This window comes from Bombyx mori, chromosome 28 (genome assembly GCF_030269925.1).
Source record: "Bombyx mori chromosome 28, ASM3026992v2".
Classification (NCBI taxonomy): Eukaryota; Metazoa; Arthropoda; class Insecta; order Lepidoptera; family Bombycidae; genus Bombyx; species Bombyx mori.
In genome coordinates this window covers 9,604,693-9,619,229 of record NC_085134.1, presented here as the reverse complement: position 1 = coordinate 9,619,229, position 14,537 = coordinate 9,604,693, and the positions used below count along the sequence as shown (strand labels likewise).

Below are 14,537 nucleotides of genomic sequence, written 5' to 3'. Positions count from 1 at the left end.
TTGTTTTAAATTTATTTTATTATACAAAAGTTTAGGTCTTTTATTTATCGATTGAGGCACTACGAAGTCTGCCGGGTCGGCTAGTCATTGAATAAATAAAATTTTAAGTTTGGTTTAAGAATGCCGCTGCTGACGGTACAAATCTGACGCAGGGTAACGACTCCGGCATCGGCAGCCTGAAGCGGCACAGCCTGGACGGGCGGGCGGACGGCAAGGAGAACCTGGCCGCCACGCACAAGCGCGCACGGAAGGCGCTGGCCGCCTCCTGGGGCGCCGCCACCAGCACGCCGCGACACGACGCGCTCGAGACGCCCGTACGTATGCGCCGCCACTGTCCGCACTCGCGCGGGGGCGGTAGTAGAGTCGCACTATTGCTTAGATAAGTGGACGAGATCACAGCACACCTGGTGTTAAGCGGTTACTGGAGCCCATAGACATTAGAGATGAAACAGATATCCGGTAACTATCCGGTATCCGTCCTATCCGGCCATGTTTTCAATATCCGGTCGGATACCGGATAGTAAACCAGTATCCGGCCGGATTTCGGATAGTAAAATTTAAGAAAATCTCATGGTTTTACAAAAGGCAAATAATACTACAATAGGTTATGGACAACTTTATTTTTATAATCGCACGTCAAAAGTGATTGTTTTATTACTGTAATTAATTTGTTAATTAGTTTGTTTAATTTGTAATTAATACTCAAAATTAACAAGTGGCAAATTGTGGTGAATAAATACCAAATCGTCGTCGTACCGAGTCGTCCGGACCTCCGCTCACGTGCGACAACACCCGAACGCGCACGAAAATTTCCGAAAGGACAGGATATCCGGTAGCCGAATATCCGGCGCTCCGGCCTCACTGCTTGCCGAATATTCGGTATCCGGTTAAACCACTATCCGTTTCATCTCTAATAGACATCTACAACGTAAAAGCGCCACCCACCTTGAGATATAAGTTCTAAGGTCTCAGTGTAGTTAACAACGGCTATCCCACCCTTCAAACCGAAACGCATTACTGCTTCACGACAGAAATAAACGGGGTGGTGGTACCTATCCGTGCGGACTCACAAGAGGTCCTACCACCAGTGATCCCCTCAACAGTGGCCACACCTGACTAATGAAATGTTTGTAACAGAGCAAGACCCTGGTCGGGGACAGCTCGGTGCTGTTCTCGCCGCCGTCTATCGTCAAGCACTCTTTGCTGGAGGAGTCCACCAGCCTGCACAGCTACATGAGCGCGGACAGCACGCCCGACGCGCAGCTGGACATCGAGTCCGTCATCAGCGAGACGACCAAGGTACGGCACGGGTCTGTCCCTACTAATCCCCCGCCCGACCCCCCGGAGCCCTTAGCGTGCCAGTACCAGCCCTTCAGGGACGTCACTAACTCGGCCCCCTCCCGTACGTTCGCGCGGTTGGATGCTGAGAGACTGCGTGCTATAGCCGGGCCGCCCCCCCTCGCGCCCCGGGACGCACTAGCCCACGCGCTGGCCGACCATATATACAGGGTGACCAGCCAGCGACCCTGCGCCACCAGGATCGATGACATCCTCGCCAACAAGGCACCGCGAACCGACCGCGACACCTGGTGGGCGGCGCCCCGCGACACAGGGCAGGGGGACACGCTCGACACCTACTACGCGTTCGACGATATGTAGCCCACCCCCTGCCGATCGAATCGAAATAATAATGTATTCGGATCGATGTTTCGAGAATTTAGGATCAACACTAGGGTCTAGTGTTGTGAAACAGCGGCTCGGCTCTGCCCCTGGCATTGCTGAAGTCCACGGGCGACGGTAACCACTCATGGCCAGGTGGACCGTACGCTCGTCTGCCTACAAGGGCAATAAAAAAGAAAAAATGTAGAACTTCTTAAGCGGTACAGTCGTGGCTCGTAGGATACGTCTCTCGGTAGAGTTTAGTAGCTTTAGTAGCTTTTAGTCTCTTCGACTCCGAAGTCAGTAAATACTAAAATAGTTACTCTGAAATTTCTTAGAAATTAGTTGAGCAAAAATGACTCCCTCGCGTTTATACTGAACCTATCTTGAGCATGCGAATACTATTTTGGAATGCCCGTATGTATATAAGTGTCTAGTGAACATGAGCTCTGATTGCATGCTGCATTAGGTTGCAATTCAATAATCATTGTTTTATTCGAGAAATAATTGAAAATTAATGTATACAAGAGAAACTGCTCGAGAAAGTAATCCACATTTTTTATTTTTATTTATTCTAATAATTGTGATAGTTTCGTTATTTTAAATAAGTCAAAAAAGGTTGTGATCGTACAATTTGTAAGAGCTGTATATCACTCGTTGTGATTAACCTATGACGTTACGTGAGTTAATAAAAATGCGGGTTAAAATAAATAATAACAGATACAAAGACCGAATCCAAAGGCCGTAAAAAAATGACTCAAAATTCGTCTTGTAAATATCAAATGTTACCAGATATAAAAAAAGAAGAACAACATTAATAATTCTTAATAATCATGAAGGTACATTTGAAATGACGGTATTAATCGTAAAATCTCGATTCAAATTCGCACGAAACGTGTGAGTAGTCATAATGTAAATAATATACATAGAAAATAAGCAATAGAAACTCGATTTGAAACTTTTAATCAAAAAAAATTTAATTGATTTATTTAATTTAAAAAAAACTAAAGTACCCTACTATTGCTTAAATTTTAGGGAACATCTTGAATGTTAGGATATAAGCTAAGCCAAAGATGAGCATTCATCAAATGAATAGTTGTTTTGAATTTAATGTATCCGTTAAACAACACTAAAATCTTTTGTACGTCAAAATTGTGTGTTGCAATACTAAAAAAAATGGCTGCGTTCACATTCTACCATTATACGCGATTTCGAAGCTACATCCTTTTGGTGTGACCAGATAAATGAATAATTTAAAAAAATTATCAAAAGAAAATCAATTTGTTGTCATTAAATCTAAATAAAAATTCTAATTTACTTTATATTAATTAATCTAAACAAAGATAAAAATCTCGGCTGCGAGCCCTGAATCTTTTTTAACCGACCACAGCGGTCTTTGCTGGATATGGGTTTCCTCCAAAGTTCGCCACCATGAATAAGAAATAAAAAAAGCGGAATTTTTAAAATTAATCATGGGTCGATTTTTTCATTCAAAATATCGATAAATAATCAAAGCCCGAAAATCTGTATAAAGAACGTGTAACGATTCTTTGACGTGCGACTCTATGCTGCTCTTGGCACGTGCGCGTATTGCGCAATTAAGCCATTATACACATGCGTACTTAGTACATCTTGTAATTGAACTGTATGCTTGCGTATTTATGTGACGGTCGTCGACTAGTATAGGACACTTAGAATACCTCAAGTTTACCATGCACCAAATTTTAAATAATTCTTTAGTGTTACTAGCGTTAAAAATAAGTTTTCGAAGTATTATTAGGGACCTCATCGAGGTGTATCATCGGGGGAAATTTTATTTTAGGATTTTCTCTCTGTCTCTCGGTTTTAAAACTAATTTATCCTTTTCGGTAATGTAATGTTATGCCCTAACCCCGTAATATTTATTAATCCAATTGCTTTGTAATTAACGCCTGTAAAATGTGATTTACTAAACTTAAAAAATTATCACCGGTTCACTTTCAGTTGTGAATATTTTTATATTTATTTTGTATTTTTCTTTTTTTTTTTTGTTAAATTTGTAGATATTTTTAAATCGGCAGCTATACTTAAGAATACATTTATTTGGAATAAACAAATGACATAAATCACAGTCCTTGGAATTCCTAAAAGCTCCTCTATACACATACATTTATCCCTCTTTTTCCAACAATATTGACAGACCAGTGTTGGGATCTTGAATATATAAAAAATAAAAAAAAACCTTTTATTTTTATTGTTATCGCTGTTTTGTTGTTGTATGTTTTTTTTTGTTTAATTTATTTAAGAGAAATTGTTTTAATTTATTTTTCTGTAATAGTTTTTAATATATTTTTTTTCATTGTAAATGACAGCATTTTTGTGTTTTTCATTATTATTATTTTAATTTTTTCTTATTTATTGACTCTTAGCTTAGTCAGCTGTCAATATTGTATTGTGAGTCCGAATGATCCAAAGTCCGTTTAAAATCCAATGTCATTGTTTTATTTCAATAAACGTATTTAAGAAATATTATATTTGTTGATTTTTATTTTTAAATAAACCCGCTGCCTTTTTATTTGTCTACTTTGAAACTACTAAGGGTATAAGAATTAATTAAGAGGGGATATGTTTTAAGCAGGAATGTTGTCTTAATTAAACTTTAGTGTTCTTAGTTGTGCCCAGAGTTCGTAAGGGTACCACCACCCGCAAATGAGTCACGCGTCGAATTTAAAGGGCGAGGCAGGCTTTTACAACACATCTGTGACTCAGTGACCTCATGCCTCAAGCCGGCTTTTTAAAAAAGATATTGCTTAAATGGGTGGACGAGCTCACGGCCCACCTGGTGTTGACTGGCTACCGGAGTCCATAGACGTCTACAACGTAAATGGCGCCATCCAAAAAGATATTAAAAATAGAATTTTTCAAAAACCCATATAATATAAAAATAGATTGCCGCTGATGGCGGTGTCTACGATACAAGCAACCAGTAGTTAGGACTCCAGAATGAGAAACCTCCTCACAATACACGCTGTATAGAGGATAACTGCCTTCTGTATCAGGCCCCTAACCCAGCTGGATAACGAAAGTTTCTCAAGGTGTTGATCGAAACTTTTCGCTATCTAACCATGTACCGATACAACTATTGGAACAATGATGGTTGAATCAACATGCCAGTTAAACGAACTATTTAGAAATCAATGAAACTTCTGGGTGGATAATTTTATCTTTTTTTAAGTGAACACCCTGTATAAGACGCGTGTAGCCAACGTACTTGGCTTTCAGTTGACGATTACCGTTTTTAGATTGGCGACGACGGCACCTCGGTGACGGTCAAAAGATCCGCCGTCCGGTCAATACGGTTCGAAGACGACCAACCCGACAATGAGTCTGCAGAGGAAATATCCTTTATATTGGTTTGTATCATTTTAATTAAATTAAAATTATTTAATTGTTGTGTTGTATTATCTACAGAAGAGTCTAAGGCGTCTTTTAGATGTTTTGAAGTGAAACTTCTTTAGGCATTTTGAGAGTAAAACTTAACTCGCGACAGATTCGTTACGGTTAGAAAGAGAAGATACAATTTAGGATGAGCGAGAGTGAGAAAATAGACAGAGCGTCTCGCGAAACACTCGACCGTGGAGAGATGGAAAGGACAAAACGAGCTAGGTCGTTTCTCTTATACACAGCATTCCTTATTACAAGAGAAATTTGATGTAAGGATGAAAAATGAAGAAAACCAAAACAAGCAAAAGAAGTTTCATTTCTTTCAAGTACACCAAGTTGCAAGCGCCAAATTTTTTATGCTTGATGGTTCTAGTATGCTGTAAGCAGTGGTACGGTTATGACAGTGACATTTCTAGTATGCTGTAAGCAGTGGTACGGTTATGACCCTGACATTGATGATGTCCATGATAGAAGATTTACTTACCGTGTGGAAATATCCTGTAACCCTTAACTTAGCAAAAACACTTATTACGGATCAGGATCAGATCTTAATGACGTTATGTAGTATGGCGATATTAGTGTTACAAGCGAATAGAAAAATACATATTTTTAGGGAATTATTAAATTTTAATTATTGAATTCGGTTAGTTAATTAAGCGCATTTTCTTTTCCACGGCTCGCTTGAAAGTGAATGAGCACCGTCGCCCAGGGACATCAGCAATGTTCAGAGCTCAAGCCAAGTCGATGTCTACCTACAGCTTTGTGTAGACAATTTCGGTCGGTTTTAAGTTCAATCGATGACTGACATCATTACTGGTGCATTATCTTAGTGTCTTACGTTCAGTACTAGGTTTTGGAATGAGTACCTCTCTAGAGAGTTTCCCGAGCGCTTTGACATGTCTTTCAAAACGAGGCTTGCGGAGAGTACTTAACGGTAGGCAGCGGCTTGGCTCTGCCCCTGGCATTGCTGATGTCCACGGGCGACGGAAACCACTCACCATCAGCTGGGCCGTACGCTCGTCTGCCTACAAAATGCCACTGATTACGTGATGTTCCCATAGAGCGACAGTAAGTGGGAGCAGTACGCTTGCGGTAAGACCCAGGATCAAGTGGAATTGACGATGTTAGCCCACCAGTTCCTGAGGAAGACGGCTCTCAAACCGCGCTCGCTCAATTTCTAGCATTCAATCACGATTCGTATAAATTTTATTCAAACAACGAAATACTAATCTGTGATCGAGTCTCACTTGTGTCCCCAAAATTGAAGAGTTTGCGTCCTAGGTCAACAGTACGGACAGTCCGTTGACATTGTTAATGCTGTTTATTAAATTGGTTCATTTTATTCGCAGATTAATATTTCTTAACTTTCTTAAGGTTTTTTTTTTTTTTTTTGTAAATAAAGTTACTGTAAAAATTATGTAAGTTTTAATGTGTGAGAATGGTTGAGCTTTTATCATTTTAATAAAGTCGTAATGTTGTAAAAATATCAACGTATTTATATGTATTTTAGGTACGATAGCTGTAGATTTGTAATTTTTATAAGAGATTTTTATAACTATTTTAGTTTTTTTTTTTTGGTAAAGAAAAATCGTGTGATTTTCAAATACGCTTACAAATAGTTTTAAGGGTTTTTTTTTTTTGTCGACAGAATTATCGTGTTGAGTGAATGCGTGTGTTAAGTAGGTTAGTGGTATTCGTTATTGTATCAGGGGACAGTATGTCAAAAGTTCAAGTCGAGAAATGTCTTTCACCATAGTCCGCTATGGATGGTAGATGGTAGATTGCTTGTCACCATCATCTGGGTGTTCCATAAAAAATCCAATAATAAAAAAGAGCAAGAGATATTTTCTTACAAATATTTTTAATAAAATTATTATAGAATTATTCACTACTTGTCCACAGTGTATTGTATATACAGTAAGTCAATACTTTTTGTTTGTGTTATTATTTTTATAATATTATAGATAGATGTCATGTTTTTAAACTAATTTTAAGTAACGAAATTATGTAGCGTAATTATTAAAACGTTCTTCTTTCTTTTTTAAAAAAAAATATGTAATAATTCAATTGTAAAATTCAAAGAAATTATGTCCAACGTTATTAGTGTGTTATAGTTTAATTTGATTAAGTTTTATTAATAGGCGCGTAGCCTGAGTTTTATTGCGAACGTTCACTAATAAAATTAAAAGATAAAATATTTGCGAAGATAAATTTGAAGATTGCGATGATGTTCAGGTCTCAATCCGTTTCGGTTTGGGGATAGGACGCTGTGCGGTACAACTGACAATTCGACCTCATGACTCAAGGTCGCGCAATTCATGAAGTTAATATAGATGATGATAGTTTGAGAACCAGTGAATACCGAGTGAACTGTGAGCATACATGTAAAGCGAAACGGATGAGCGCTACACTGCTCTCCATCAGGCAGCACCTAAGGAACTCATCTCCTTGATGGTTTTCGTAACGGAGCACGGAACTATTACTGGTGGTAGGACCTCTTGTGAGTCCGCACGGGTAGGTAACCACTATCCCACATATTTCTACCGTGAAGCAGTGTTTCGGTTTGAAGGGTGGGGCAGCCGTTGTAACTATTCTTGAGACCTTAGAACTTATATCTCAAGGTGGATGGCGCATTTACGTTGTGGATGTCTATGGGATCCAGTAAACACTTAACACCATGTGGGCTGTGAGCTCGTCCATCCATCTAAGCAATAAAAAAAACTTCACAGTCACAAAGTATGGAGTCTGTAACACCTTGAGTGATGAAGTGGAACCGTCAGGTGTCACTAGATAATAAAATAAAATAAATAAAATAGGTTTTGTTTTAAGTGTATTCATAATGCATGAAAGCAATCAAAAGATTATACGTCATAAAAGCAATAAATAGATTGCAGTAGTTCAATAAAGTGAAGTTATATTTTGAGGATGCAAGAAATGAATTTATTAAATAATGGTTTTTAAAGAGAAATACTTTGATGGATGGAGAAACAAATAATTATTCATTAATATTGTATACAGGGTGAGTTACAATAGTAAATTTAAACTGTTTTATCAACAATAAATTGCCACAGTCCAGAGAAGAGCTAGCGAAACAAACACAGCGGATAATCTAAAAAATGATGTATGAGGGACATAAAAATTTAAAAAATGTTACAGTGGGGCATGGCACAAAAAAGGTTGGGAAACACTGGCCTAGACTATATTATAGACCCCTACACCGCTAGACTAGTGAACATCTGCGGTTAGTCGAGACATGTTTCGCGTCTCTGTTTTTAAATAAGCTATAAAGGGTGTTATAAAAACGTTTTTTTTTTATGATAAAAAATATATTATTTTCTTTGCCGTAGTGAAAGCACGGGCAGTTCTTTTGTGTTGCCAGAAACAATTAGGATGCCACCTCTATATGCGAGTAAATTGATTGTCGCGTTAGCCTTCGTAAGCAGTGGTGGTTTTAGCTATAGTATAAAATGTGGACGCAGCTGTTTTTGGGGGCGCCGGACTTACAATGAACCTGTTATATTTCTACCTATTTCAGTTTGACCGCGTGCTTACTAGATGGCGCTAGGGTAATGATTACACACGATACAAGAACTAGACCTTTGTATGTAAGGCGGTGCTTGATTGGGATTTGAAATGAGCTTCGTACTCAGTTGATGTAAGGTCGAGAATCGCATGTCATGCGAGTTGCACATGCTCTTTTGTACCTCAAACGGAAAAGCCGGATATCTCTTGTGCTATATAAGACTTTCTTTTCATCTCCCAAGGCGTGTGTAGGCGTTCATAAGCCCGTGAGATATTAACTAAAAAAATGTAATTCTGTTTTAAAATGCTTACTTTGATGGAAGGCAATATGTTTTGGCCGCTAGTCGGTTAATTTTAATCATCTTGTAATCAATCCAATGTATTGTTGTAACTACGTCACATAATATAGATTAGGCATTATTATTAGCAGTAATGCGTTTCGGTTTGAAGGGTGGGGCAGCCGTTGTAACTATACTTGAGACCTTAGAACTGGGCGGCGCATTTACGTTGTAGATGGGCTCCAGTAACAACTTAACACCAGGTGGGCTGTGAGCTCGTCCTCCCATCTAAGCAATAAAAAAAAGACAGTCTAATACGCTACGTTTCAATTCCTAATTGGGCAGCAGCTGGGATTCATCTCGCTTTGTCTGATGGGTGATGTGGATGAATTTCTCGTTTTTTTTTGTTTTTTTTTTCAATAAACTTATGTATTTGGACCGATTTGAAACTTTACATTCGAATATTTGTATATTGTATTAATTTTTTAATAAATTTTAACTTTGTATTTAATTGTGGAAGTAATTTTTAATGTGTTATTTTACAAATTATTTCATTTCGGTCGTGGCTCTTTGAATTCAGATTTAAAATCGGTTACGTGGTTCAGAACTAAACGGAGAAATAGCGACTTTGTGTTTATAACTACTATTTAAATATTAAAATTGCTTCCATGTTTTATATGAAAAAGACTTTATGATAATTGTATTTTAAGTTTTATATAAATGACTGTGTGTCGTGTTGTACATAGTTATGTAAGTTTTAATGTGTAAGTGAAGAAATAAAGAATTCTTGTGTATATTTGTCACTCGTTTTTTTTTAATTTATTGGTGCACAAAATGTAGTGGACTGTATGATTAGGATGGGCAAGGAACTTGATAAATAAACTCGCGAGGATTGCACGTATAAAATTTGTATATTTTGGAAATTTTATAATTCGCGTACAATAGCACGAAAAAAAGAGAATGAAAAAAAAATACATTCCAAAATTCAAATTCAAATTTTTTTTTTTTTTTTTTTTTTATTGCTTAGATGGATGGACGAGCTCACAGGCCACCTGGTGTTAAGTGGTTACTGGAGCCCGTAGACATCTACAACGTAGATGCGCCACCCACCTCGAGATATAAGTTATAAGATCTCTATAGTTACAGCGGCTGCCCCACCCTTCGAACCGAAACGCATTACTGCTTCACGGCAGAAATAGGCGGGGTGGTGGTACCTACCCGTGCGGACTCACAAGAGGTCCTACCACCAGTAAGAAAAATGTAATGTCAAAAACCACAACGACAACAATAAAAAAGGTTTTATACTATTTTGTTAGGTTTCCAACTCAAATCAAATTACAATCATTACAGTACGTATTAGCTAAATCGTACAAGTAGTACCTAGATCTAACCTGGATTGCAATCTAAATACTATGTGCACTCAGCAAATCCATATTAATGTACATATCTTTGGCCACTGAAAATACAATTGAAATTACAAATACATATTCGTAACTAGCCATTGTTAAATAGTATATCCTTCACACATCTGACAAATCCCCTGAGTCTAGCTTCAAAGATATTAAGGTCACCGTGACATTTAGCCAAATCATTATACTGCCTGACCATTCTTAGCACAGGGTTATCTCTCTCTCTTCGATCGGTTCCTCACTGCTGAGGATCATGACTCCGTCCGATTTCGTCAACCAACTGTCTCCATCGATCCCGCCCTGCAGCCCGGTGGAGTGCGTCGCTGATAGGCATCCCCAGTTCCTCCGCTATTTGGTCCGACCAAATAGCGGAGGAACTGGGGATGCTAATATAAAAATAATATAATGATATATTATTTTTATATGTTCGTAACTCGAAGAGGTTTACCAAATGCGTATTTCGGGCTCTGAAGTGGATGTTGATAGAAATATTCGACAGCAGTTCCATGGAATCTATCTAATAACTTATTTAATACTAGCTGACCCGGCAGACTTCGTAGTGCCTCAATGGACAAATAAAAGACCTAATCTTTTGTGTAAAATAAACTTAAAACAAACAAAAGGAATCCGTCCGATGTGTCCCCCACATCAAAGGGAAAACAAAAATGTTATTTTTATTTATATTTCGAGCATTTTCGGGTTTATCAATACCTTTTAAACCTTCTCTGGACTTCTACAAATAATTCAAGACCAAAATTAGCCAAATCGGTCCAGCCGTTCTCGAGTTTTAGCGAGATTAACGAACATCAATTCATTTATATGTATATCTTCAGTGACAAATTTTTTAAAGTACAAAAAACATGAATTAAGACAACAAAAATAGTGGATATTCATTAAAGAAATATCCACGTATAAGGCCATTTAGCGTAGAGCTAAATATATAAAATACGTGAACAAAACAACCTACTGAAGCTTAACTACTCTGTTCACATAATGACAGACGGGTGAGTGAATACGTCGAAGAAAAATCTTTTTTTAAATTTTAAAGAGTTTTAAATGTTTTAAATGATAAAGGTTTTTCTTTTCATGAATATACGCATAAATATATTACGCATTTGAATTGTATTGTATTTTAATTAAATCCCTTGCTTTAAATGTTGTTTTCTTATTAAATAACAGAAAAGGCAAGTATTATTATATTAAGTATTTTATTGTTTATTCATTCTGAAGTACTCCATATCACTTTATCCATTTGGAGTGTTATTTTAGTCTTATTAGAGTCACCTAACGTGGTACAGTATTGGTGAAACAGTAATTGCTTTGTAATGTAATGCTTTCCGATGTAATTCGATCAATAATAGACATCCGTTCCGGGTCAATGGGCCCGTGTGACGCGGGGGGAGACTGTTTATTCTCTTTCGTACCAACTTTATAACTGACTAGCGGCCCGCTCCGGCTCCGCTCGGGTCTTTAACAAAAACTTCAACGATATTTGACGTTGTTTTATTTTTTAAAATAAAAGCTGTCGCGACACTTTTTGTAAACAATAATGTGTTCTATAAAGTCGTAGTACATTATTTTATTCTATTATAATAGTTTTCGCAGGACACGCGATGTAAATAATATTTTAGGTAATTTTTTACACCTTATTGGAGTTACATTATTGGAGTTTTAGTAAGGATCCCTAATTTTTTTCAAAAAAGATTATAGCCCATGTCACTCAGGAATAGTGTAGCTACCAAAAAGTGAAATAATTTTTCAAATCGGTTCAGTAGTTTCGGAGCCTATTCAATACAAACAAACAAACAAATCTTTCCTCTTTTTAATATCAGTACGAGGGCTGCACTAAAAGTATCGGGAATGGAATATTTCCACTGTTCCTGTCATATTAAAATCTTTTTAATTGAAAACTCCTTGGTTTTAAAAATCGAATACCATTTATTTATTTAAAAAAAGATTCTCGGTCTTGTCACGAGGTTTTGTCAAACTTGTTTTTTAAGTGATTTTATGACCTGGTAACTAAGACCTTTAAGTCATGTCGTATTTTAATTTATACTCTTATTTTTATGAAAAATGATAATATGGAGTGAAATGAAATGATAATGATTAATTTGAGACATTAATCAACTGGGATGAAATTAAATGAAATGAGATGATATGGGATGAAATATAATCTTAGTAAAATGGTGGTCATTTACTAAGATTTTTTCAGTGGACTTTTTGGAGGATCCCGAGAAGTTGCGTCCAGCGGCTTTGTTTCATTTTCCCACATTTGTGCACTTTCACAGATATTAAACAGTCAATAAACCGCCGTTATTACACATTTAAACCTGAAGAAACACTAAATAGACAAAATAAAACAAATCACACAACTTCACGCCTCGCGTTCCCGCCAAAAAGTCCTGTCAAACTTGTTTAGTCGTTGAGAACATAGATTATACACTTAATATATTTGAGAAAATGGAATTGACTCGAGAAAATTCAAGAGCGATGATTTATTATGACTTTCGAAGTGGTTTAACACAAAAACAGTGTGTTGACCGGATGATTTCTGCATTTGGTGATGAAGCCCCATCCAAAACCACAATTTATCGCTGGTTTGCTGAGTTTCAACGTGGACGTGTCAAGCTCAGTGATGATCCCCGTCAAGGTCGTCCAAAAACTGCAGTCACCCAAGAAAACGTTGATGCTGTACGTAAGCTGATTGAGGAAGATCGACATATGACATACCGCGAAATTCAGGCAACTTTAGACATTGGCATGAGTCAAATACAAATAATCTTCCATGAACAATTAGGTGTAAAAAAGTTGTTTTCCCGATGGATACCGCATTCGCTCTGTGAAGAGAAAAAAGCGGCTCGCGTTACTTGGTGCGTCAGAACTCTCGAAAGATTCCATGCAGGATCCTCAAATGCTGTATACAACATTGTATCAGGTGAGGAATCCTGGATATACGCGTACGAACCCGAAACAAAAAACCAGTCACGAGTTTGGGTGTTCGAAAATGAGTTAAAGCCAACAAAAGTTGTTCGTTCACGGAGTGTTGCAAAAAAAATGGTGGCCACGTTTGTCTCCAAAACCGGCCATGTTACGACTATTCCTCTTGAGGGACAAAGAACGGTTAATGCAGAATGGTATGCTAGCATTTGTTTGCCATAGGTCGTTTCTGAACTCCGTAAAGAGAACTGCAACCGCCGCATCATCCTCCATCACGACAATGCGAGTTCTCACACCGCGCACAGAACAAAAGAGTTTTTAGAGCAAGAAAACATAGAATTATTAGACCATCCGCCGTGCAGCCCCGACCTAAGCCCTAATGATTTCTATACTTTTCCTAAAATAAAGAATAAATTGCGTGGACAGAGATTTTCATCACCAGAAGAAGCTGTGGACGCCTACAAAACGGCCATTTTGGAGACCCCAACTTCCGAATGGAATGGTTGCTTCAATGATTGGTTCCATCGTATGGAAAAATGTGTCAAATTTCGCGGAGAATACTTCGAAAAGCAATAAATACATTTTTAAATAGTAACTAGCTGACCCGGCAAACGTTGTTTTGCCATATATGCGCCATCTATTGATTACTTACTCAACCCAGTCGAAAGGTATCGACATCTGTTAGAATCATTTGGAGTTAACAGATAATTGTGACTGTCAAATAATAACAGACAAATAATTAGCAATAAATTAAAATTGCGACTATAATTTGAGATTTAAACTATCCTATCTCTCAAGTTGGATCGAACTGCACATGGTGTGCGAATTTTATTATAATCGGTTAAGTGGTTTAGGAGTCCATTGAGGACAAACATTGGGACACGAGATTTATATATATTAAGATGTTGTGTCACTTCGTTAATTCCCGAAATTTTCAGTGCCGCCTAGGTATAGATGACATTATCAAAACGAGAAGCATTGTTGAGTAAGGCCGTATTGTTTTCCGATGTGTAGTTTTTTGTTTAGAGGAATATGAAGAGGTAAACCTATGAAGCAAATGGATGGATTGCGTGAAAGACGACATGTATAAAAGGAGTGAGCGAAGAAATGGTATATGATAGAGGAGTATGGAAGGAGAAAGCATGTGGCAAGGGCAGGAGAATGATGATGTAGGTTTTCATTACTATTCCAAATGCGGGTAAGGATTTTTTCTTGAATTTGAAGACGCCTTATAGAATCACCGTCAATTGTGGACATTAATAATAACAGCCTCATAAGAAATCCTTTGCTTACTCCCAAGGGCTGTCAT

The 14,537-nt window shown here is 37.6% G+C and overlaps 1 protein-coding gene across 4 annotated transcripts in view; it reads left to right on the top strand.

Moving 5' to 3' along the window:
• Myb (Myb transcription factor) overlaps positions 1 to 9,678 on the top strand; it is an 81,208-nt gene extending 71,530 nt beyond the window's left edge. For 2 of the 4 annotated variants that reach the window (XM_038021062.2, XM_062676692.1), the window contains 4 exons: positions 153 to 314; positions 1,138 to 1,299; positions 4,941 to 5,051; positions 6,144 to 9,678. In XM_038021062.2, the coding sequence (XP_037876990.1) occupies positions 153 to 314; positions 1,138 to 1,299; positions 4,941 to 5,051; positions 6,144 to 6,263 (555 nt within the window). In that variant the 3' untranslated portion in view covers positions 6,264 to 9,678. Of the gene's footprint in view, positions 1 to 152; positions 315 to 1,137; positions 4,171 to 4,940; positions 5,052 to 6,143 lie in introns of those variants that run through there. The other 2 variants (XM_038021060.2, XM_038021061.2) reach the window with 1 other exon arrangement.
• Positions 9,679 to 14,537: the final 4,859 nt, after the last annotated feature.